Source organism: Phascolarctos cinereus, unplaced genomic scaffold (assembly GCF_003287225.1).
Source record: "Phascolarctos cinereus isolate Bilbo 61053 unplaced genomic scaffold, phaCin_HiC Scaffold_2;HRSCAF=192, whole genome shotgun sequence".
Lineage (NCBI taxonomy): Eukaryota > Metazoa > Chordata > Mammalia > Diprotodontia > Phascolarctidae > Phascolarctos > Phascolarctos cinereus.
This window is the reverse complement of record NW_027555625.1, coordinates 192,500,909-192,527,384: the sequence shown is the minus strand read 5'-3', so window position 1 is coordinate 192,527,384 and position 26,476 is coordinate 192,500,909. Positions and strand designations below refer to the sequence as shown.

The 26,476-nt window shown below is 38.8% G+C and overlaps 1 protein-coding gene across 1 annotated transcript; it reads left to right on the top strand.

Annotated features, from left to right (window-relative positions):
• Positions 1–724: 724 nt before the first annotated feature.
• ADI1 (acireductone dioxygenase 1) lies at positions 725–24,058 on the top strand. Its single transcript, XM_020965853.2, has 4 exons — positions 725–933; positions 12,713–12,832; positions 21,004–21,183; positions 22,924–24,058. The coding sequence occupies exons 1-4, from the start codon at positions 814–816 to the stop codon at positions 23,041–23,043; spliced, it is 540 nt and encodes a 179-aa protein (XP_020821512.1). The 5' UTR covers positions 725–813; the 3' UTR covers positions 23,044–24,058.
• The last annotated feature ends 2,418 nt before the right edge of the window (positions 24,059–26,476 follow it).

Here is a 26,476-nt window from a genome sequence, read left to right as displayed (position 1 = left end):
TTTGACTTTTCCTTTAAAGAACTGACACACATTAGAAAAAAGTGTTACATAATTTCAAGCTATCATTATTATTAGCTGGATTAAAAAACAGGTTGGGAAGAACTATTTTAAATGAAAAGGTTCAGTTGGTGCCCACTAAAAGATAAATAATAAATGCATAAGAAAATACAACAGTCTCTGTCCTCTTTGGTTCCACTCCATCCGTCACATAAGCCTCATTTGCAGTCATTAAGTCCACTAGCTGCTCAAGGCAGCCTACAAAGTCAAGTAGCCAATTATTAGGTCTAAGGAATTAAAAGTTCTAACTCACTCTTTCGTCTTGTTCTGGTTTGCCCCTAGATAACGGAAGTTTTGGAGATTGGGGAGAGGAAGGGGTAGAACTCAAGCAGGGAGTTGGAGGGGGCAGGAAAAAAGAGCTATGCAAGTCCTGAGAAAGATATCTAGCCTTGGGTTTGGAATAAATCTGAGGTTACATTTACTAGACTAGAAGAATAATTGATAAATGGACATTTTTTGGAAACTCCCTTTGTGTATTATGCCTAAAGGGCAGGGCTTCCTAGAAGCAGGAATTTCTTATCGCATAGCCTCGTCCGCTGTACCTCGAGTGAATTGAGGTAAAGAAGAGTTAATTGGCACTTCTGCGGAGCAGTTCAAAGATAACCTGGGCTGGTGACCTCAGCATTGTGGGTGGCGCCACTCCCTGCCTGGTAAAATAAAAGCGCTGAGTTGTGGGTGGAGCTTGTTAAGTTTGGGGACTAGCCGAGGCCTTAGAGGACTTCTCCCAAGAAATTGGAGGCGCTCCCCCAAACAGAAATGGTGGAGGCCTGGTACATGGATGACTCTGCGGAGGATCAGAGGAAACCCCACAGATGCGAGCCCGGGCGTCCAGTCAGCCTGGATCAGCTGCAGCAGCTTGGCGTCTTTTACTGGAAGGTGGGTTAAGGGGAGCGGGCGCGAGCGCTCTCGGGAGGGAGAGGGAGAGCCCTATATGTGGGGTCCGCCTCGCTTTGTGACATCTGCACGGTGACTGAGCATGCCCAGTAGGAGAGCGCACTGTACGGGGGCTGGGCGCATTATCCGGGGCGATGGCTCCCTCCAGCCTCAGGGCGGGCGGTGGGAACTAGCGCTGGGTGCTCGGCGGGCGGACCGGGCGCCTCTGCGCTGCAGGGACTTCGGTCCCAGAGAACGTTGATATCCCGCTGGGACGGACTTGACCTTGAGAGCCTGCATTTTATCTGTGGGGGAGGGAGGACGGGAGGAACCGTAGTGCGCCTGCGGGCTTTGGATAGCAAGCCCTCCCTCTTGCCGGTGCCTCCCGCAGCTCCATACTAATTAGCAAAGCTGGGAGGTGGTGTAGAGTGGGTGGAGCTCGGGGCTTGGGCCTAGGGTACAAACCCTGCCTCTGACGCTTGTTAGCAGTCGTAATCAGGGAGTTGGACGCAGAGGCTTATGCTTCACTCAGTGCCGGGCCTGTCATGTAACTGAATTCAAGTCCGGCCTCAGGCTGTGTGATAGGCAGTGTGACCCTGGGCAAGTCACTTAACCCAGTTTGCCCCAGTTTCCTCATCGGTAAAATGAGCTAGAAAAGGAAATGACAAACCACTCCAGTGTCTCTGCAAAGAAAACCTCAAATGGAGTCACGAAGAGTTGGACAGACAGAACAACTACACTTTTGAAGAAGGAAATGGCAAACCATTCCAGTATCTTTGCCAAGAAAACCCCGTGGACAAACCCCGGGTCACGAAGAGTGATGCAATTGAACAACAAAGAATGGAGATAAAAAGAGCACCTACCTCAAATGAGATGACTTGGGAAAAGTGCTTTGCAAACCTAAAGTTGCTTAAAAAATGTTAATTGTTAGGGTTTTTTTAAATCCTGTAACTTTATCCGTAACAGTGTGACACGTGTGGGTGACCCTGTGAATAAAATGTGGAGACAGCATGGGTAGTGGAGCTTAGCAAGTGGCAGGCATGTGGTAGGCACTTAGTAAGTGTTGATTGATTAATTTTCTCCTTAGGCTGTTCTGGGGACTTCCAATCTTGAGCTTCTAGCTCTTAAAATGGGGTGGGATCCCAGAGTCCTTAGGGGGAAAACTAGATCAGATATCTGTCATGGTATTTTATGCTCAACAGAATACTAGGTTAGGGGTCTTAACCTTTTATGTGTCATAGACCCCTTTGAGGTCTGGTGAAGCCTATGGATAGACCTCCTCAGAATAATGTTTTAAAATGTGTGAAATAAAATACTTAAAATTACAAAGGAAATAAAATATAGTGAAATGATTATCAAAATATTTTTTTGAAAACACATTTGAGGACCCCAGGTTAAGAACCCCTATCTACTCCAATTTCTACCCACCCCTTTTTACAGATGAGGAAATTGGGGCTTAGAGAGGGGTAATAAGGTGCCCAAGGTCACATAGATACCGACCTGGGCTTTGAAGCTTAGACTCCTAATTCCAAAATTTTTTGCATTGCCCTCAAGATGCCTTTTAGTTTTGAACTCATCCTTCTTGAGAGTAGCTTTCTTGCTGTGACTACTGCCTTTTCATAGGACCAATAAATCTAGGGCTGGAAGCCACCTCAGGCCATCAAGCTCAACTCCCTCATTTTACAAATGAAGGGAAGGGAACACACCTTAAGAGACTTCTCTGTGTCAGCCACTGTGTTAAATGTTTTATTTCCTTTGACCCTCACAACAGCTCTGATGGAGGTGCTATTTGGATTCCCATTCTACAGTTGAGGATGACTTGTCCAAGGTCACAGATAGTAAATGACCAAGCTAGGATTTGAATGCAAGTCTTCTAGACTCCAGTGCTCTATCCACTTGTGCCCTAGCTTTCTAAAGGGATGAGACTGAGGCCCAGGGAAATTATTTGTCAACACAAAATCATACTGATAGTGAGCATGGGTCAGATGCTGGATTTAAATCCTTGCCCTCTGACTCCAGAGTCAGTGCTTTGGGAGGAGGGAGAGGTGGCAGTAAATAACAGGGAGATAAGTGCCTCCATCTTTGAGAAAATATGCTTAAAATGTGGCCCATTTTAATGAGGCCACTTGTGAGAAAGCAATGAGAAAGGAAACTGGCTTTGGAGCCTGTAGATGTGAATGGGAACCTGACTACTACAGTCTATCTTTGAGGTGTTGGCCAAGTCACTTTGACCTGTGGGTCCATCTCAGAAAGCTGGACATGATCCCTGGTTTCATCTTCTCCCTCATGATGCTTCAGCTTGGGATTAATAGGTTTAATATTGTGTGTAGGGAATTCAGTTGAACTCAATTCAGAAGAATATTTGTGTCTCCTATGCACGAGACCTTCTATGATACTCTTATGGTGCAGACATGAAAAAAAGACAGCAAAGGAAAGTGAATGTTAAGTGTCTTGAGTTGGAGGTGGGAGAGAACACTTTTACTTGGGGGCAAGGCTTTTTGGAGGAGGTAGCATCTGAAATGGGCCTTGAGAGAAGGTAGGAATTTGATATAGAAGATATTTGATAGAAGAACAGGGTGGAGGAGGAGAGTTGGAGGAAAGCCCATTCCAGATTGGGGATTAGTAGAAGCAAAGGAATCAAGAAGAAAGAAGAAATCAGGAAGATTGGGTACTGGCAGTAGGGCAGAAATCACATACATTACAAAGCCTTGTGCTTTCTCCATCTGGCCCCCCGCAGCAGGTTTGAAAGCCTAAATAAATAGTTTTCCTGTGCTGTGGGTATTCTAGAATGACTTGCTTTTCACTTGATACCTTCATTGTCAATCCCGATTAGTAAACAGGAAGTTGTTGGAAATTGAAATTGAATACCAAGGTCTCCCCACAGTTGCTGTCTCAAATTTAAGGAGGCTTATTTTTTTTAAGCCAGTTTTTATTTATTTGTTGTTGTTCAGTTGTTTTCAGTTGTGTCTGATTCTTCATGACCACATTTGGGGTTTTCTTGGCAGGATGCTGGAGCTCATTTTACAGAAGAAGAAACTGAGGCAAACAGGGTTAAGTAACTTGCTCAGGGTCACACAGCTAGTAAATGTCTGAGGTCAGATTTGAACGCAAGAAGTTGAGTTTTTCTGATTCCAGGCTCACCACTTTATCCACCACACCACCTAGCTGCCCCTAAATTTTTTTCTATGTACCTTTCTTTTTTAAAAAAAGTCTTATTTTTATGGATAACTATTGTTTTTTATATCAAAATGACTCCTGGATATCTCACTCCTTCTCCTACAAGTGAGCCATCCCTTGTAACAAGAAAAAGTAGTTCAGCAAAAAATCAACACATTTCAACATATTTCACACCCATAGTCCCCCACCTTTGAAATGAGGAGAGGGAGGTACGTTTTCTCACCTTTTCTCTGGGGCCAAACTGAGTCATTATAATTACCCACCTGTATCTTTCTCTTTTATTCAACAAATATTTATTGAGAACTTCCTACAGCTGCATTAGGAAATTATAAAGAAACATAATTATTTGTTCTTTTAATTCAACAATGTAACATCTATTAAGTGCCCTGTGCATTTGTGAATGCTTAATTTATCAATGGTTCATTAATAATGCAGGACATTCTGTTGGGTGCTAGGGAAATGATCCCTGCCTTCAAGGAGCTTACATTCTACTGAGTGTTTATAACATGCATACAAATAATTAAATACAAAATAATTTTGAGAGAGAGAAAGAGAAAGCTAACATCCTTGGGTTAGTAGGCAGTACCCAACTGTGTTTTGGAAAGCAGGAAGTACACCTGTGCAGAGACAGACTATTGAGGAGTGAAACTTGATATGTAAGAAGATGAAATAACCATATAACTAAGTGCTAACGTGAAGCCACCATTATAGTTGTGGAAGCCGGGAAAAAAACCCTAGATTCCTGTTTCAACTCTGCCATCAGCTTACCTGAGTGACTATGGGCAAATTACAGCCCTTTAGGTTATCTAGTGCTTCTTAAAACTGTGGGTCACGACCCCATGGGTGGCACTGAAGGGGTTGCAAGTGGAAAAAAGTTTAAGAAGTCCTGAATTAACTACCTAAATTGAAAAGTGAGAAAATTAGGGCCTGAAATTCTCTGAAAATTTAGATTAAAGAGAGAGTAGAGAATTAGAGTAGTCAGAAAAAAAAAAGGGTGAAGGCTTAAGCTAAGCCTTGTAGGATGAATAGAATTTGGAGAGGCAGTATAAAGACCATGGGTTTTCCAGGTGATGGAACAACTTGAGCATAGGCCTTTGAGCTCTCATTTAGCTGTAGCTTGTATGAAAAATCTAGGTAGCGAGACCAGCACAAGTAGAGTAGAGGGTGAATATCTAGAAGTATTAAATCCTTCCCATTGCTGGTTAAGTGGAGTAACACTAGATTTTGGAAGTTCCAATAAATGAGGTTGAGTTGGATTGAAGTGATATGAAATAGTGAACTAATGAAAGGTTTTCTGTCTTCTATAAATAGATTTTACTTAGTATTTGCCCTCTGTCTTTCAGAATGTTTCTTTGGATTTCTTAAACTGGTTGTTTTTAGATTGTCAATTTGCATGAGGTGGTTGGGTAGAAGAACATAATCTTAAGGATTTTTTTTCTTAGTGGAGGGCAAGGTGTATGCCAAGTATGCAGTGAAGAAGCTGTGTTTAATTTCCACATTCTACATAAAATGCTATTGTTTTCATACCTTCTATAGATGTAATCGGTAACTTTAGCCTTAGGAAAGGTTTGTGTGCACTCAAGCATATATTTTACACATTTATTTAAATTTGTTAAAACCTTAAAGTGCACTTTATAAAAGTGAGCTATTTCCTCTTTTTTCCTTCTGGGCTTCTCAAAGTACCGAAAGTACTGGGGCATTAATAAGTCGCTATTTTCTAAACCTTTTGCAATAGTAGGATACTTTATCTAGGTTCTATGTTGGGGTAAGGTGAAGTGTAAAGAAAGGGATAAATTTGAATTAACTGTTGATCCTATCTTTGCTACAACCTTTTCTCTTGTAACTACCTGATAGCTAGTTCAATGCGGGCGCATTGTAGATGCTTGATAAATGCTTGTTGAATTGGATGAATGCATGAGTCAGTGAGTGAGTAATGGATATAAGCCCTATTTTGCAAATGATGAATCTGGGAAATTCGTTTCACCTCTCCTGGAAGGCACAGAGCTAAAAATGTCAGCCAGAATTGGGACCCAGTCTCTTGGTTGATGTTCTTTCCACTACATACTAGTTAGCATCTTATAACCAAGATAAAGGACTTTTTGATTTTGCATGTGATTATCTATATAATTTATCTGACTTTCTCTATGGATCAATATAATGATGGACTCATTCTTTTTTTGTGTCTTTGTTTTTAAAAAATTTTCCTTAATAATATTTTAATTTTTTCCCAATTACATGTAAAGATAGTGTCAGCATTCATTTTTGTTGAAATTTGAGTTCCAAATTTTTCTACCTTCCTCCCTCTCCTCCCCTTCCCCTAAGACGGCATGGAATCCAATATAGGCTATACATGTACAATCATGTTAAACATATTTCCACATGTCACGTTGTGAAAGAAGAATCAGAACAAAAGGGGAAAACCGCAAGAAGGAAAAAACAAAAAAAAAAACCCGGAAAAAACAAAAGTGAAAATAGTATGCTTCCATCTGCATTCAGATCCATAGTTCTTTCTCTGGATATTGTTAGCATTTTCCATCCAAGTCTTTTGGAATTCTCTTGGATCATTGTGTTGCTGAGAAGAGCTAAGTCTCTCGTAGTAAATCATAGCACAGTGTTGCTGTTGCTGTGTGCAATGTTCTCCTAGTTTTGCTTCACTTCACTTAGCATCAGTTCATGTAAGTCTTTCTAGGTTTTTCCTGCTCATCACTTCTTGTAGCACAATAGTGTTTCATTACATTCATGTACTACAACTTGTTCAGCCATTCCTTAATTGATGTGCGTCTCCTTAATTTCCAGTTCTTTTGGGCTCACTTTTTATAGCAAAGTGTCATCTTCAGTTGCAAGCAAGCACTCATTTTGTTCTTATGGCATGATTTTTTTTCTTTTACAGTAAATTCTCATTTATCTGAAATCTAAATGACTGGGAAGCTGGCATAAAAGTGTTATTTTTCTTTTGCATATTTTACAGATTAAAAAACATATTACTTGAGAGGTTTTAGTTAAATTTTGTTTTTTGCCCCCTGCCCCAGCATGGTATTCTGCACACGGTAGATGCTTAATGCTTATAGTATTGAAATAGCCAATCGGCAAACATTTATTAAGCACCTACTATATGGCAGATATTGGAAGTTCCTAAAGATACAAAAGCAAAAATAAAATAAGCCCCTGCTTTCAAGGAGCTTACTTTCCATCATGAGAGACAACATATAAATATGGAACAAAATAAAAGGAGATAATTTCAGCAAAGAAGCAGGTGGGAGGAGGTGGTCAGGAAAGATGAATTTCTTATTGCATCAGTGCACATTTAGCATATTAGAATAAGCACTGAAGCTGGTTGGAGTTGGGAGACATGGATTTAATTCATGCTTCTGACATCTCAAAACACTAACATATTTGTTTCTTTATCTGTAAAATGATGATATTCTTTACATCACAGGGTTCTTATGAGGAAAGTATTTTATAAATCTTAAAGCTCTACTACACGAACAAGAACTGTCATTACTATTGCTGATAATTGATGCTTGTGATTATACTTGTCAGTATGGACTTGTTGAATCCCTCTGCCTATACAGTAAGGCTCGAGGAGATGTTTCAATTCTGCAAACATTTGTTGATCTCTTATGTGCTAGGTACTGTGTTAGGGTCAGGAGAGAAAGGGCTAATGCAAAGGAAAAAGGAGTTTACATTCTCTTAGGCACTTGACTTTTGATGGCTCCTGCAAGAACAATGGATTGTGACACTCTATCAACTCCTTTTGGGCCCTGAGTCAAAATTTGGTATAAAATATCTTTGATCTGGTAGGGGCAGCTAGGTGCATTAGAATGCTGGGCCTGGAATCAGGAAGACTATCTTCTTGAATTCAGATCTGGCTTGGCTTAGATACTTGCTAGCTGTGTGATCATGGGCAAGTCACTTAACCCTGTTGGCTTTAGTTTCTTCATCTGTAAAATGGGCTGGAGAAGGAAATGGCGAACCACTCCAGTGTCTCTGCCAAGAACCACCCAAATGGGGTCATGAAGAGTTGAGAACAACTGAATAATAACCACCCTTGATGTGGTAGATTGGTTTTGCAGAGCTTGGATAGATCCATCCCAGGTGAACAAATCTAGGTGGATGAGGCTACTCATAAATCAAGTTCTAACTTTAGTCCCCAGCTAGATTTGAAGTATCCCTACGAGTACATTGCCTACTGGGAGCTAGTTGCATGTTGGGGGAGGGCCCATGCAGCTTTGAGAGCACCATGTAGCCCGCCTCAGCTGCCCAGATACAGTGTTCTTCTCAATCCGTTAGCAAGTAGTTATTATGTTAAGGCACTTACTGTGTGCCTACTAGAGGCAGCTGTATGGCACAGCATAAAGCTCTTAGCACAGTGTGTGGCACATAGTCATCTCTTAAAAATTCTTGTTTCCGTCGTTTCTTTTCTGTGTGCCAGGCACTTCAGTCTAATAAGCAGGAAAAACACAGTGTCTGCTCTCAAGGAACTTACATATATATAACTGTATATGTATAAGATATATCTAATTTAAATGGAAGGTAATTTTAGAGGGAAAGGGACTAGGGGTTGTGGGGAGGCAGGGCATAGAACAGGACCTTTCCTGCCTCATGCGGAAAGTGGTATTTGAGCTGTTTTAAAGAAAGCTAGAACATGGCGGACAGCCAACTTAAATACGTGGAGTCAGGAGATACAGTGCTATGTGTAAGGCAAGCATGTCAGGGAGTATATTTAAGAGAGTAAGGTGTAAGAAGACTGGAAAGGTAGGTAAGGTACAAGTTATAAGAACTTGTGAAACTCTGCCTCACTTAAATCCAATTCACGGGGAGAGTCAAGACATCACCCTGTTGTGTCATTGGTCCTCTTCAAAAACAAAGGACAAAGAACAACAGGCTGTGAAGCCACTTTACATGCCAAATCACCTTTTGCATTTAAAGTCAATCTACCCATGGACTGGCCTACCTATCACTATAGGTAAATATATGACAGTTTCCTTTCTTCCCCCATTGTCTCCTATCTTTATACTGTCTCTCTCTGTATACTCTCATCTCTCATCCCACAGTTTATCAGTTTCTCATTCTTGAAATTGGACTATCATGTCTTTGGGTATTACAGGCATCACCTATGGAGGAATCAAGACCTTTGAGAATTTTGTAGATTAAATTTTGACTCAGATACAGTGAAAAATTCAGAGATCTTATGAGATGAGTTTGTGTGTTCATTGCTTTAGAAGGGCAACTGGGTTAGGAAGAGGCTTGGCAAGCAATTTGACTGACCTTCCCCCTGACCACACTAGCACATTGTATGGGGAAGCCACACAGCCACGGTAAAGAAATCACAGCTTTGGAAAAATAATTTGAATAGGATGAATAGATGACTAGATGGTCAACTCTCTGCATTTTGGTTTCCTTGGCTGATAACTGATTTCATGGATTTCACCTCTTCACTGACAATCAATTTCCCTCCATCCTCCAGTCTCAATACTTTGGCTGTCAGTATTCAGCAGGTGGAAAAGATGTGCCTTTGGCTTGTGATTGGTATCCTCCCAATTCAGACCCACCCCATTTCTGCTGACCCAGGAAAGAAATACCCTTCCTTTGGTCCAGAGATTTTCTTAATTCCACATGTTGGAAACATCCTAGCAGAATTATCTCACAATAGACAACGTAGACAATTCAGGAGAAAACCCATTTTGACCATACGTAGGCATGCATGTTTTTAGAACACTTATTATATGACCATAGCACTTCTAAAGTTAGACAGGTTTCAGAGGCAGAGTGGTACAGTGAACAGTTCACTGGATTTGGCATCAGAGAATTTAGCCTTGAATCTTGTATTATTTACCTATGTGAACTTGGCTTAGTTACTAAACTTCTCATGTGAAAAACGGCGGGGGCGGGGGGGATTGGGCTAGACAAACCTCACCATCCCTTCCTGATCTAGATCAGTGGAGGGAGTACTGACCCTCCCTTCTAGAAAGCCTATGTCTTGAAGTACTATGAGGTAAAAGTGGATTATACTGTCGGATTTATCAAGGTGATTGATTGTATAGTGACTTGCATTTTTCTTTGATTTGTACCTGATGTAAGTACTCAGTGTCTTCATATGTTGGTTTATTTTCTTTTAGCATCTGACCCTATGCGTGTATAATCATGTTAGTATACTGGGCTCAGAGTCAAGGACTACCTTCAGGGATTTAATTTTGTATTTTTTGTTTTTCTCCTAGCATATAGCATGGTGCCTTATACATAATGGGCATTCAGTTGAACTGAACTGATGTTGCTATGGTGGTATGATCCTCTGGATGCTTCTGCCCAAGAACAATCCAGAAAGGATTGTTGTTCCAATTATCTGGCTAATGAGATCAGAAAACCTCTCTGATAGAAATGAATTTAGAGTTTGACCAAATCAGGCTGTTGTCTGCCTTAAGCTCTTGGGCTGGCTGCCTGGAGGTACTAAATCAATGCCAGGTACACTAGGGAATGTTTTTCCTGTAGGTTCAACTTTTTATTCACCTATAGTCTCAGGCATCTCAAGTGCAGCCAAATGTGCTATTACAAAAACCCAAATTTGGACACCTGGTAGATCAATCATGCTGACAGGCCTTTCTCTGTGCTATAATATTTGCATCTGCTAGACCTCATCTCGAGTCACTGGGACTGATCCAGGAGTAGCAGACAAGGGACAGTTTTCTACTAGCTGGTTGTCCGTTCTCCAAGCAGGCGTGATGTCTGCACCAGGGGAAGGCTGGTCACAGATATGCTAATTGCACTTCTGCTTGTTTCTATATACTCCTAGCAAGACCCTCTTTCTTTTAGTGTAGCCTAGTGACAGGTCCTGGGGATTTATTCAGGTACCTGGTTTGTCACTGGCTTCTGGCTATGATTTTTTTTTTCATTTAGCGTAATTTTAATATAGTCCTCAGGGGCAGCTAGATTGTGCAGCGGATGGAGCACCGGCCTGGAGTTAGACGCTTACTATCTCTGTGATCCTGGGCAAATCACTCAACTCTGTTTGTCTCACTTTCCTCATCTATAAAATGAGGTGAAGAAGGAAATGGCAAACTAACCCGATATCTTTGCCAAGAAAACCCCAAAGAGGGTCATGATGAGTTGGAGAGGATTGAAAACAGCTGAATAATACCAAAATCCCAATGAGGATAATAAAAAGGTAGAAATTCCAAATTCCAAATATATAGGCTACTTCCAGAGGCAGCCAGAGGCTCAGTAGCCAGAGCATTGGGCCTGCAGTCAGAAAGACCTTTGTTCAAATCAAGCTTCGGACACAACCTAGCTGTGTGACTCTGGGTGAGTCACCCAACCTTTGCTTGCCTGCCAAAAGCATCCACTTGTCCACTGGAGAAGGAAATGGCAAGCCATTCCACTATCTTAGTGTGAGTCATATGAATTATGTGCTCAGTCCAAGAAGCTGAAGGAAGAAAGAAAATCAGTTATTTATTAAGTGCCAGACACTGTGCTAAGCACTTTACAGATATCTCATTTGATCCTCGCAACAGCATTATTATTCTGTTATTATCTTTATCTTATAGTTGAGGAAACTGAGAAGGTAAGTGACTTACTAGTAACTGTGTGAGGTGGAATTTGAACTCAGGTCTTCATGATACCAGGCCCAGCACTATCCACTGAGCCACCTAGCAAGGCTGCTGTAATCCCTGACAATTGCCCTCCTACCTTGAGTGGTGATACTATTAAATTTCATCTTAGACCTACTTCAGACAGAACAGTTTCCAGTGTTACATACCTTTTACCATCAGGAAGACTAAGCCATCTACTTAGCCCACTGTGCAGTTGGAAATAACTAATTAGCACATGGACTTCTATGAACTAATTTCTATCCAATTTTTTTTTCTTGTACTTGGCATAGCAATTAGTTGGTTGACTATGTGAGAAATTTTGAGGCTACCCAAGCTAACTTGCTGGCAGTTTCACCAGGTAATATGGATATTAACTAGAATAAACAGCAGGTTTTTGTAGTGTCAAATTAATTTTGGCATTCCCTATTACGTCCAATTATCTTTTTTTATTAAACATTTTCACATTAGTCATGTTGTAAAGAAGAATTAGAATCAATAGGAGGAACCACAAGAAAGAAGAAAAAAAAAGCAAATAGTATGCTTCAATCTGCATTCAAACTTCATAGGTCTTTGGTTGTGAATAGCATTTTCTATTACGAAACCTCTGGAGATGTCTTACGTCCTTGCATTGCTGAGAAGAGCTAAGTCTATTAAAGTTAGTCATTGCGCAGAGTGGCTGTTGCCACAGTGTTCTGCCGGTTCTGCTCATTTCACTCAGCATCAGTTCATATAAGTCTTTCCAGGTTTTTCTGAAGTCCTCCTGCTTATCATTTCTTATAGCACAATAGTATTCCATTACATTCATATACCATAACTTGTTTAGCCATCCTCCAGTTGATGGGCATCCCCTCAATTTCCAATTCTTTGCCGCCACAGAAGGGCTGCTAAAATATTTTTGTGCATGTGGGTCGTTTTTGTCCAATTGTCTAACGTAGAATTTTGTCCATAGAAGGAACTCAGTAAATAATTTTTGAATAACGTGTTAATATTTAAGTGTGCTGTTTTCTTAATCTTTTCAGCTGGATGCTAACAAGTATGAGGATGACCCAGAGCTAGAGAAGATCCGAAAAGAAAAAAACTACTGCTGGATGGATATAATAACCATTTGTAAAGACAAGCTGCCAAATTATGAAGAAAAGGTAAGGGAAATCCGGAATTGTTTGGAAGAGGGGAATCTACTAGGGACTGGAGACTAAGTCCAGACTTCTTTTGAATGAGTAGGAATTTATCTTGTTATTTTTGAAACCTCACAATAACAGTAAAAAATAGAATAAACAAACAATAATAAGCAAAAGAAAAAAGGAAATATCCAAATAAGGACATGGTAAACTTTTTGTAAATAAACTGATTTGATCCTCTATTTCTACTTATTTTGATCTGGCCAAGTTCTAATATTTGTTATGTACTGAGTGCTGCAGTGACTTATTCAGTTCTTTTGGTCTGACTTTTTTCTTGTTTCTTAGGAACTGCCCACCTACTGAAATAGTCTTTCCATTACTTCTTTCATAGAGCAACTATGCTCCTTTGTCTTTTATTAGTGGAGGTCCATGATAACACAGTCTGCCCCAATTGCTTCTAATTCTTTCTCTTAGACCATGTTGTTTCTGAACAAATTAATCAGTATGATTCTTGACAGCCTGAATTATTAAAAACTACATCTTTGTTGGTATAATTTTGTTACATCACCTACATTTCCACCGTATTCTTCCCCTTTGCCTTCCCAGAAAACATCCTTTAGAATGAAATTTTTTAAAATTTTTATTTAAAGTTTTAAGTTCTAAATTCTATCTCTCCATCCCTGAGATAGTAAACAATCAGTATTTTTGTACAAGAAGACTCAAATAAAAGAAAAAAAAGGAAGTGAAAAATAGTGTGCTACCCTTCTCACTAAATTTTTAAAAGTATTTTAACATTTTTATTTAAAGTTTTGAGTTCCAAATTCTCTCTCTCCCTTTCTCCTTCCTCTCTCCCCTCCCTGAGATGGTAAGCTATCAGATATAAGTTATACATGTGCAATTATATAAAAATTTCCATATTAGTCATTTTGAACAAGAAAACTTGAATAAAAAAAAGAAAGTGAAAAATAGCAGGCTTCAGTCTGTATTCAAACAGTATCAGTTCTTTCTCTGGAGATGGATAATATGCTTCATCATTGGTCCTCAGATTGTTTTAGATCATTGTTTTGCTGAGAATAGCTAAGTCTCACTAATTTTTTTTTAATTTTGGAAAATATAGTTAATTTTTGTAAAACTATGTAATCCATGTTAACATGTAATGGTTTTTTTGTTATTTTTAAAGAAATTAAATCCATGTTTTAAAATTTTATTAGTTTTAAATTATAATATGGCAAATATTACCAGATATAACCCATATAAACAAAAGCTCTTTGAGGTCTTCTATTTTTAAGAATGAAAAGAGGTCCTGAGATCGAAAAGTTTGAGAAATGTTGCTCCCAAAGTACTCTTCAAAATATACCCCAAGTAGTTATCCAGTACCTGCTGAGAAACCTCCAATGAAGTTTGCCAAGACAGCACATTCTGCTTTTGGGCAGCTAAGTGTATACAACTGCATTGATAATTAATTTATGAAATTATGAAATGAGCGCGGGCATGGCTGATTCTTTGGGTACTCACTGGGAAAGACCACTGTTGGCAGCAGGAAACAGAGCAGCAGTCACATTTTAATTAGGCACAGAGAGTGTGGAAACAAACATCATGAGGAGGAGGATAGAGAAGAGGAGGGGAAGAGGATGGAGAAGAGGGGAGGCAGAGAATATCACTCACAAACAAAGAATTAGAATTAGGAGTACTCTGTAGCATCGACCCTGTGGAGATGAGAGAGTGCTGGGGCTGGGAGGTTGGGGAGGGGCTGGCGTTTGAGGTCACATTTTTATAGGGTTTTGGGTGGGAACAAACTAACTCTTATCTGTGCTACCTTGGGGGTTAGCTCATTAACATCTATTCATCTCAAAGTAGTCAGTAAAACTTTAAAGTTAACATGTCCACATCATCTCAAAGTTATCAACATCATTTGGTGTTCTGCTGGTCTTCTGGAATTTGTCTGAGAATTATGTATCATAGGACCAAAAGACTCTGACAGCAAAGTCTGGATGGCTTCCCCTGATTTAGCACATATTACCAGGGTGTGAATTTTGGTTAATATATGATACAATTTGTAAATTATGTACCTTTGATTTTGGGGATGGTTTGCATGCAACTTCCAGGTTCCCCTTTGCAATTTTATTTCCTGCTATTTTTACTTTATGGGGCAGCTAGGTGGCCCAGTGCATTGAGTGCCAGGCCTGGAGTTAGAAAGACTTGAATTCAAATCTGGCCTCAGACACTCACTAGCAATGTGGCCCTGGACAAGTCACTTAACTCTGTTTGCCTCAGTTTTCTTACCTGTAAAATGAGCTGGAGAAGGAAATGGCAAGCCACTCTAGTATCTTTGCCAAGAAAATCTCAAAGTGGGATCATGAAGAGTTGGACGTGACTGAACAATATTATTTCTTTATGTTGGCTGTTTTAAAACTTACTATCCTGACTAGAATGGTGTATGTATGCGCGCACCAGGTAGGGGTAGGGTCAGGGGAACCAGAACAAGGTACAATTATAACATAGTAACAGGTATAATGGGGGAAAGTCCTGAAGTTGGTATCAGATGCTTTGGGTCCAAATTTGGTTTGACTTGACCCTTGTGACCGTGAGCAAGTCACATACTTGACTTACCTAGAACTCTGTTTTCTTATCTGTACAATGAAAGGCTTGAACTCAGTAATGGGAGAGCTAGAAGCCCATAAAATATTTACTGAGTTAAGCCCTACCTATATGATTTTATAGGACATGATCCTTACTCTCATGGAGATTGGATAATCTCTCTAAGCAGACGAGATATAAACGTGTGAAACATTAAGTGATATTACAAAAGATAAATAATCATTACAATAATATGGGATTTCACGAGACAACACCTGTTAAACTGCCAAATGGATGGGATAGTGTCTAGCTTAAATTGAGGCTGACTACCTTTCTGTGAAGAGGATGTATTCCGTTTCTTATCTAAAATCTTGAATTAGATGTGGGGAGACATTTGGACCAGTGAGTCAGGGTGGGGTTATGGAGCCCCTGGTAAACCTTGGGGGAAAACAGCATTTCCAGAAACTGCCATTATTGCTCTCCTTTCCTACTCTTATTTCATCATTTCAAGCTTGGAGGTGCAGGGAGACCCCACCCCCCACAACCTTATGGCTGTGGAAAGAGCAGTGGACCAGGAGGCCAGAGATCTGACTGAGTTAAAGTCTCAGGGCAGCCACCAACTTACCTGTGTGATTGGGGCAGCTCATTTTACCTCTGGCATTTCAAGCAGGGTGCTTAGGAAGAAAGGTATAGCTGTGGGTAATGGTACATGAGAGATCATAGCAAGTAGCATAAATTAAGAGGAGAGAGAGATTATTTGTAAACTAGATTGGTTTAGAAAGGCTTCATGAAAAAGTAGGGACTTGAGCAGGTCCTTGAAGGGATGGGTAGGATTTGGATTGATGAGAGAATTCTAGGCCTGGAGAAAGGTGTGAGCAAATTATATAATAGCTAGCATTTGGGTAATATTTTTAAGGTTCACAAAATGCTTTACAAATATTATCTCATTTTATCTTCACAACCACAGGAGGTAGATACTATTATTATCCACATTTCACAGATGAGAAAACTGAGGCAGAGAGAAGCTATGTGATTTATCCACGCTTACACAAGTAGTACATATCTGAGGCTAGATTTGAACTCCACTTCTGATTCTGGGTCGAGTACTCTATCCATAATGCCACCTAGCTGCTCAGTGGTGGGGGGGGGGGAGAGCAGCACAAACTATGTTTTAGGTGGAGGCAAGCTAGACTACTTTGGCCAGAGAAGAGGGTTCAGAAATTCTTCATTTAATTTTCTATTATATGGCTTTCTTAAAACAAGAAATAACCATTTCTTTCCAACATTTATTCCGTATGCTTATGAATAAAAAATACCTGACTTCAAATTGTATTCAAGTGAACCTCTGATTATATATTTATTATGTAGCAAGTTAATTTTATCTTACATTTTGTATCTTTTTCAAGAATATTTGATACAAAGAAGAAAAAATATTAATACTCCACTCTGTTTTAGGTATATTTCATAGAAACAATTTTTATTAATTTAACATTCTAAATCCAAACATTTCTGACTTAGAGAAATGTCAAAAGGGATGCAGCCCTGTCATGCCCTAGGACATCTCTCAACCTTAAGATAATTTGAAGTAATATTTATTCATTAGATTGTAAGCCCTATGAGGATAGGGAGTAGTTTTCTTATTTGCATCCCCTGCATTTTAGCCCAGTGCTTGGCACATAGTAGGTGCTTAATAAATGTTTATTGTATTATTGTATTGTATTTATAGGAATCTTGAACAAGGAAAGGGTATGTTAAAATGCAGTTTGGGGCTAACCTTCGTGCACTATTCCCATCTAAGACTGAAAGCATTTCCTCTCAGTGATAAAAAAAAATTAATTCTTAAATGGAAAAGGGTAGGTGGTGTTTCTTCTTCTACCTTAATCTTTGCTCTTGACCTCTTACACATTTTCCAAAAGTGTAACATTTTTAGGCTGGAGAAAACATTATTTCTTAATGTTTTCAGTTGATCTAAAAAAAGGAGGTTTTTAATATGCATTTGCACTAGTGAACCTCCTTCACTTCTAATACCAATTTCATTAATTTTGCACGTTCAGAATTTATCAGTTTTAAATTGCAATTATCTGTTATCTTTTGTAATTGCCTTTATCCCTTATTTTGTTAATAATTCACTCTTTAGTCATAACTATGAAAGGTACCCAATTTTTTTCTCTTTTAAATAGTTTTGGTTAAGGTCTTTTGTTTTTCCTATCACCATAGTTTCCCCTAGTATCTCTTCCCCTCCTGGACAATCATCCCATATAACAATGATGCTTTTTTAAATACTGAAAGAAAAGAAAGAGGGAACAGATCATCATAATGGAAAAGTCTGAATATATGTGTAATATGCAACAGTTGTAGACCACCCACCTCTGCGAAAGGGTGGAGTGGGAGTGTCTTCTCATATTTCTTCTTTCCAGCCATGCTTCTTTATAATTTTGAAACACTCACTTTTGATTTTGTGTGTGTGTGTGTGTGTGTGTGTGTGTGTGTGGTAGTTCTTTCTGTTTACATAGTGGTTTTTGTTTACATTGTTTACATAGTTGTACATATTGTTTACTTGGCTCTACTTTGCTTTGCATCAGTTCAGGTAGATCTTTCTGTGCTTCTCTGTATTCATCACATTCATCATTTCTTACAGCATAGTAGTATTCCAATACATTCATGTACCGCAATTTATTTAGTCATTCCCCAATGAATGGATATTTACCTATATGGTGATATATATGGGTACTTCCTTTTTATCAGTGATGTCTTTGGGATATAAGCCCACTAACAGAGTCTCATAGTCAAAGGATATGGATATTTTAGTCACTGTCTTTGTATAATTCCAAATTGATTTCCAAAATATTATACCAATTCATAGCTCTACCAACAATGTACCAGTGTGCCTGTCTTCACACAACCCCTCCAACATAAATTATTACCATCTTTTGTCGTTTTTGCTAATTTCAGGGTATAGAGTAAAACCTCAGGGTTGTTTTGATTTGTATTTTTCTAATTATTAGTGATTTGGAGCATTCCTTCATGTGGTTAATAATTTATAATTCTTTTGAGGACTGTTTCTTCTTATCTTTTGACCGTTTAACTAATTGGGGAATGGCTTTTGGCTATATGTATACATATATAGTAAGTTTATATGTTAACCTTATCAGAGAAATTTGATGCAAAGATTTTTTTTTCCCATTTGACTGCTTTCTTTCTTATTTTAGGTGCATTAATTTTATCTGTGTAGGACTTTCAGTTTTATATATCAGCCATCTATTTTATCTTTTGTAATTGCCTATATCCCTTGTTTGGTTAAGAAAACATTTCCCATCCATAACCATGAAAAGTATATGATCTCTTCCTCTTCTAATTTTTTTATAAATCTAATCATTAAGGCTACATATCCAGTTAGAGTATATGGTGGAATATGATGTAAGGTGTTGGTCTAAGCCTTATTTCTGCTAGATTGCTTTCCAGTTTCCCCTGAAGTTCTTTCCTAAACTCTTTCCTAAGTAATTTATGTTTTCTGGTTTACCAAACTCTGGGTTATTGAATTCCATTGTTTCTGATTCTCCCTTATCTACTCTGTTGCATTGATTTACCTCTGTTTTTAAACTAATACTGGATGGTTTTGATGACTGCAGCTTTGTTAATATGGCTGAAAGTCTGGAAGTGCTATTCCTCCTTCATTCCTTATTATTTTAATTATTTCCCTTGTTATTCTAGAGCTTTTGTTTTTCCAAATGAGTTTTGTTTTAATTTTATCAATTTCTATAAGGTCTCCTCCTGGATATTTGATTGGTATAGTATTAAAAGTGTAAATTAACTTTGGTAAGTTTTATTATATTGGTAGGGTCCAGCTATGAGCACTGAATACTCCTCCAGCTATTTAAAGTATTCTTTCTTTCGTCAAGGAAGACTTTGTAATTGAATTTATACAGGTCTTCTTTGTGCTTTGGTAGATGGATCCCAAGATACTTTATGTGCTTTATAGTTATTTGGAATAAGATTTACCTTTGCATTATTGTTTCTAAGGCTTTGTTATTACATAGAAATACATGTCATTTTTGAGGATTTATCTTGTGGCCTGCAACTTTATTTATTTATCTCAGATTAGTTATCTGTTCTTTTTCTTAGATTAGTATCTTTACTGATTTCCTAGGATTTTCCAAATAAACCATTATACCATCAAAAAGGGATAGTTATATCTCCTCTTTACCTGTTTTTGAACCTTGAATTTCTTTCTCTTGTCTAATTGATATTGTTAGCTTTTCCCAAACAATATCAAAAAATTGTGGGGGAAATGAACATCTTCTCCTTCCTTCCATATATATTAGAAAAGGTTCTAGGATATCTATATTGCTTGCTTTGGGTTTTAGATAGATACTGTGATTCTTTCTTATCTAGAATGTTCCACTATTCTATTTTTCTTTGTTTCAATCAGGAAAAAAATGATTTTTGGGGTATAATTCGAGGTTTGAAAGGCTCTTCATCCCTACTTTTTTTCATTATTTTTCTTGAGATTTCTGGCTCTTTTCCTTCAGATGAATTGCTATTTTGTATAGCTATACCTCTGTCAGATATCTTCCCTGGTTATTTGATTGCTAATCTATACAGTTGTTTTTCAGTCATGTCCAACTCTCATGACCTTATTTGGGATTTTCTTTTCAAAGATACTGGAGTAGTTTGCCATTTCTTTCTCCAGCTCATTTTATAGATGAGGAAACTGAGGCAAACAGGGTTAAGTGACTTGCCCAAGGTCATAAATCTAGGAAATGTCTGAGGCTGGATTTGAACTCAGGAAGATGAGTCTTCCTGATTCCATGCCTGACACTCTACCCCAGGGGTGGGGAAACCATGGCTTTGAGGCCACATGTAGCCCTCTAGGTCCTCAAGTTCGGCCCTTTGACTGAATCCAAATTTCACAGATCTACCTAGAGGGCCACGTGTGGCCTCGAGGCTGCTGCTGTATCCATTATGCCACTTAGCTGCCTAAGTTTGTTTGATTTGAGGTAGCACTAAATCTGTACATTAATTTAGGTAGAATCTTTATATTTATGAAATTGTAAATCCCAGCCATAAGCAGTGTATTATCTCTCCAGTTATGTAAGTCATTCTTTATTTCTTTGCCTAAGCACTTTGCCTTGTTACCTTATCTTATTATGTGTGTTGAAAGCAGGGGTTCTTAACCTTTTTTGTGTTGTGGACACCTTTGGCAGAGTGGTGAAGCCTATGGACCGCTTCTCAGAATAATGTTTTTAAATGTATAAAATACATAGAATTACAAAGGAAACCAATTATATCAAAATAGTTATCAAAATACTTTTTTTAGAGTTTTGGTTAAGAACCCCCAACTTAGAGGGAAGCTCAAGAAAATGTTCTGAATTAAAATAAAATTAGAACAACTTTTGAGTTTTTCCTAGTCCTTTCTCTACTTGTCATATTGATGATGTGTCCCTGAGGCAGGAAATCTGGAAAAGTACAGTATTCATGGTGGATGATTGGATTTTCATTTCATTACAATTCTTCACTTCCCTCAAGTAATTTGAGGGCAGGAGCCTGTGGGTGAGCCCCTGGAAATTTGCATATTGGATCTTTAATTCTTCACTAACAGTTCCCTCCTCCTTTAGATCAAGATGTTTTATGAAGAACATTTACACCTTGATGATGAAATTCGCTATATCCTGGATGGAAGTGGATACTTTGATGTAAGAGATAAAGAAGACAAGTGGATCCGCATCTTCATGGAGAAAGGAGACATGATAACACTTCCCGCTGGGATTTATCATCGCTTTACTCTGGATGAAACAGTACAGAATTTTGACTAATTTTTTTTTAAGTGTGAAACATGCAAATTTTAATTTTTGACACAAACCCTAGCAGAGCATTGTCTCTACCTTCCAGATGAAAATATTGGTTTTTTGAGTGTTGAGTGGCATTACTTATGGCTTATATATCTTTTTGCCAAGGAGACGGTCTAGCATAGGTTAGTAATCTGGAACTTGGCTCTTTATTTTACGGTAGTTAATTTGTCTTCATATATTCATATGTGTAGGGGCAACCAGGTGGCACAGTGGATAGAGTGCCTGAGTTGGAGTCAGGAAGACCTGAGTTCACATCTGGCCTCAGAAATTTACTAGCTGTGTGATCCTGGGCAAATCACTTAACCCTGTTTGCCTCAGTTTCCTCATCTGTAAAATGAGCTGGAGAAGGAAATGACAAACTACTCCGGTATCTCTGCCAGGAAAACCCCAAAAAGGGTTCACAAAGAGTCAGACATGACTGAAAACAACTGAACTAAAATTCATAGTGTGCTGTATGGACTTTGGTTCTCTGGGCAAAATATAGCTCCTCAGTGATATAATATGCAATAACTTAACATTGTCAAGCCATGGAATAGTGGACAAACAGGAAATCATGCTCAGTGAGTTCAGATGGTCATAGATTTAGAGATAGAAGGGTCCTTAGAGTCTATCAAATGGAACACCCTCATTTTACAGATGAGGGAATTGAGGTCCAGAGAAATTAAGTAGTTTGCCTAGGGTCACACAGCTGAGCTAGTAAGTGTGTGAGCTGGGATCTGAACCCAGGTCTTCCTGACTTCAAATCTCGTGCTCTGTCCGTTATACTGCTTCTTGAGGTAGTTCCTTCCCTATCCAGTATTTCCTCTGAGAGGTCCCAAGGGCATAGTAGAGATAGGTCTATAGAAATATATTTTGCACTTTTAAAAATTTTCAGTTCATTTTAACATTTAAGTTTATTGAATTGAATTGGGTCTAACCTGCATTTATCAGTGTCACTTCCAAAATTCCCATCCCTCCTGGTCCCCATCTTTTTCTGCTTTTCACCTTATCAGCAGGCTAAGAGAATGTGTCTATTTGCCAGCTGCCAAACTCAGGGTTCCCCTGCAAACACAGATTCTCAGGGAAACTCTTTCAAAAGGGTATTAGAAAGGTGGATCAAAACATCAGTTTCATGTTTGGACTGATGCCTGCTTCTTCTGGCTTTGGCTTATTTTTATAATCTCTATAGTTAGCAATAATTGGGGATTGGGGGTGGGACAGAGATACTGATAGTACAATGGAAAGAGTGCTGGCCTTGGAGTCAGAGAAGCCTGGGTCTGAATCTTAATTCCTATTACCTTTGTGACCTTGGATGACTCCTTTCACTTTCTAGCCTCAGTTTCCCCATCTGTTAAATGGGTGGAAAGGGGTTTGCGCTAGAAGTAGATCTAAGTTCCCTGCTAGCTCCAGATCCATGAGCCTCTGATTCTATATTTTAATGTCTCTGGGAAGCACCTGAGATTTAGGTACTCTGTTCCTGCTAAACTTGGTTCTGAAACAGGCTAAAAAACTTCCTACAGAAAAGGAGCCCAAGAATTACCTCTGGGGTGCTCATCTCTATTCCAACAACTCTGTTGACTGAAATAGAGGTCCTTTGGGGAACCCTTTCGGCAATGATTAAAACACTAAGGAAGCCCATCTTAGTTTATTTCAAAGAACAAATTCAGAGTTGCTATACTTCAATAATTTGTTCTCTATTTTTCCTAGAACTATGTTAAGGCGATGAGGCTGTTTGTTGGAGAACCTGTCTGGACAGCATATAATCGTCCGGCTGATCATTTTGAAATTCGAGGACAGTATTTGCAGTTTCTGACCCAAAGAGCATAATGGTGCTCCCTGGAGCCTTGACACACTACTTGGAAATGGGCCAAACATGATGATTAAGCAGAATGTTAATAGTTTCCCCTTTTCTTCCATGTCAAGTACTTGAGTTTGAATTCAAGTTCTTTCCTTTTCAGGATTGTCTGATTTAAGAAAGGAAAACATGTAATGAACTGAGATTATGGACAAATCCTTGCTTTAAAAAAAAACAACTTTGTTTCTCTAAATATGAGGCAGGAATTCTGGTTTGGGTTACGTGGATTCAGAGAGTAAAAAATATATCCCTGAAAGTAATAGAGCAAAATCCTTTTTTGGTAGTATTTTTCAAAGTAAGATATTAATCCCATACCTAGCATTGTAAAGAATAGGTATCTATATATCAGGTAAGCATTAGAAATTGGTTCTAATTAATTGCTTAGTTAATTAGAAATCTCTTGATTCTAACTCTGAACTTCTTGGATGAAAGGTACTACTGGATTCATTGTTTCCCAAGTTATTAGTATTTCTATGACATGAGACTTTGCACATCTACTGTTTGCCTACATCTTGGAGAATCAGATCTTTTCAACATTGTAAGAAAATTTGCTTAGACTTTCCAGTGGAACTTAATTGTTTTGTGATACAGTTGTGCCTAATTTGTTAATTCTGTAGAAAAATCATCATCAACCAGAAATCAACAGTTCTTTGAACAAGCACCTTATTTCTGAACATTCAAAATCTTTGGACATCTATCTTCATCTTAAAATTTTCAACAAGGCTAGTACTAACCAGGTCACATTCCTGTCCTAGAGATGAGAAAAAGTGAAAGATCAAGTTAAATTCTCTGTTCTTTAAATGCTAAAGTGGGCTGCCAGCTGATCAAATGATTCTCTTATATCCGAAGTACTCTCACTTGCCTAAGTCATTGTTCCATGTAAATAATCAAACAGAAAATGCTTAACTACTTTTTTAAATTAGTCTTTTGCAAAGCAAAACTTTGTAATTATTGTAGAAACTAAACATTAAAGAGAATAGAAATTCAGACATTCTTTTTATTGCCTGCCTAGCATCCTGTCTGGTGCTGTGCTAAGGGGCCCTTGTTTCCCATAGATTGTGCCTTCCCCAGGGATCTTAATGTCCTCCTTTGAGGAGCAATCAAGGTCTTTCTGCTTCCCTGATAGTGCCTTCACAGACCAAGGAGAGCATTGAGCTGCTTAGTTAAATTATTTTGGTCTCAGTGATGGGGGAGGGGATAGAGGGAAGGAGGAAAAAAATTTGGAACTCAAAATTTGAAATATTGAATGTTAAAATTCGGTTTTACATGTAATTAGGAGAAAATAAAATATTAAATAAATTAAAAAGAAAATTTAAAAAATTATTTTAGTCAGAGTTAGCCATTGTAGAGGGGGGGACTGTAACATGTTGACCACAGGCATCCTCATTTACCTAACCTATCAACTATGTTTGACAGTTGCTCAACACTCTAATTTCCTTTGTGTTGATGAGGCCTCTCCTTTAAGCCTGTTGCTAATGACACTTAAAATAGTGAGGTCCCTCAGAGTTCAAGTTTTGGACTCTTTGAAAAATTGCATTTCAGTACAGGAAATTATGTTCTGGTGTAGCAAAACATGAAAAGAAATAAGATCTTGGAGTGAGAAAAAAACTGGTTAAAAAGATAATTTGTTAATTCAAATTTAAACTAGTATCTTGTACTAGAATGAAATGGAATAACTTACTAAGTGCCTACTGTGTGCCAGGTACTACTGTGCTAACCCTGTGGGGTAGGTATTATGTTGTTCCCATTTTTTTATACTAGAGAATACTGAGGCTGAGAGAAGGTTGAACACATGCAAATTATCTGAGGCTAGATTTGAATTCCTAACTCCAGGCCCAGTGTTCTACCCACTGAGCCAGCTAACTGCCTCTGAACTAAGGAACACAGATGCTGCTCCCTGCACTAATTCATAGAATCATAGATCTAAGCTGGAAGGGACGTCAGAGGCCGTCTTGTCTAAACCCCTTATTTAACGGCTAAGGAAACAGACCGAAGAAGATGAAGCAACTTACATGTGGTCATACAGTATAGTGTCAGAGGCAGAATTTGAAGCTAGGATCTCAGTCTCCAGAGCCTGTGCAACATTCTATTATACCATGATGATTCCCTTCAATATTTCCCAGTTTATGGAAGCTGCCTTACACATAACCAATGTAGAAAAATGTAAAGGCCTGTAGACAACACTTCTAAGAAAGAAGGCTGGGGTGGGGGGAATGTGAAGAGCTTTGGTGTTGAGAGTGGGGAAAATGGGTTCTTATTAATCCGTTGTGGAGTTCCTTTGGGAAGTGTGGTGTGGACACAGGTGAATTGTCAGGACCAAGCTCTGACCAACCCAGCTTGGTTGTGGAGAGAAAGGTCTTGGCCTTGACCCAGTTGGTTCTAAGTCACTGCCAACAAGGTAGCTATTACAGCCCAGGGGACCAGCAGCATAGAATGGTGTGGTTCCCAATCCCAATCGCCCTGCAGAAGGCATGTTGTCCCTTCTCCACCTGATGACCCTCCTCTTCCTCGACCCCCAGCCAGATTTCTCTTTTTGAGGTTAACATTTCCAATATCTTCAACCTATCCTGATATAGTTTGGTCTTGAAGCCCTTTAATATGCTGGTTATTCTCCATTGTACATTTCAAGTTTATCAATATTCTTAAAATGTGGCCCCTAGAACTAAATACAGTATTCCAAATATAGTCTAATCAAGGTTGAGTACAGTTGCCTACGTCTTCAATACTGTGCCTCAATTCAGTTTAAGATCTCATTTTTTTCCCTGATGCATTCATAAGAGCATAGATGTAAAGCTAGAAGGAAACTGAGGCTGGAAGAGATGTGATTTGACTAGGGTAATAGCCAGTGTCTGAGGCAAGATTTCATATTTTAGAAACCCTAATATATTTCCTTTGTCTGTTACTATCAGTAAATGACATTAGAAAACCTAAAAATGAGCCACTTCATAGCCCATTTTTAGGCTATGCTAACACTGCAAGGTTAGCTGGGAAGAAGTTGGGAGTATGTATGTTTCTCCTAGTAGACCTGGAAGAAATCTCTAAATTATAGATTTGTAGTGAGAAAGGATCTTAGAAGTCCACTAACTAACACCTATAAAACCTCTTCACAAGTGATAATCCAGCCTCTGCTTGAAGACTTCCAGTTACAGAGAACTTTGAAAAAAGTGGGTAGTAACAGGGAAGCAGGAAAGTCAAACCCTGGAGTTCTCAGGGAATTAGAGTCTGGGGTACAATGCAGGAAAGTGAAATGTCAAGAGAAGAGTTTATCTCAAACTCCCTATCCAAAAAGAAGATTCCATTAGAGCCCTCAGAGCTACAGTCCATGGAATCTTCCTTATATACTGAATAAGAAGATAACATTATAGTAATCTGTAAGTACAAGCTATATCAAACATCAAACCTAAA

Bases quoted from the DNA above. Each gene is read 5' to 3' on its own strand.
- ADI1 (XM_020965853.2), top strand. From the start codon at position 814: ATGGTGGAGGCCTGGTACATGGATGACTCTGCGGAGGATCAGAGGAAA. The intron at 934-12,712 runs GTGGGTTAAGGG...TAATCTTTTCAG, and splicing joins TTGGCGTCTTTTACTGGAAG to CTGGATGCTAACAAGTATGA. The intron at 12,833-21,003 runs GTAAGGGAAATC...CTCCTCCTTTAG, and splicing joins TGCCAAATTATGAAGAAAAG to ATCAAGATGTTTTATGAAGA.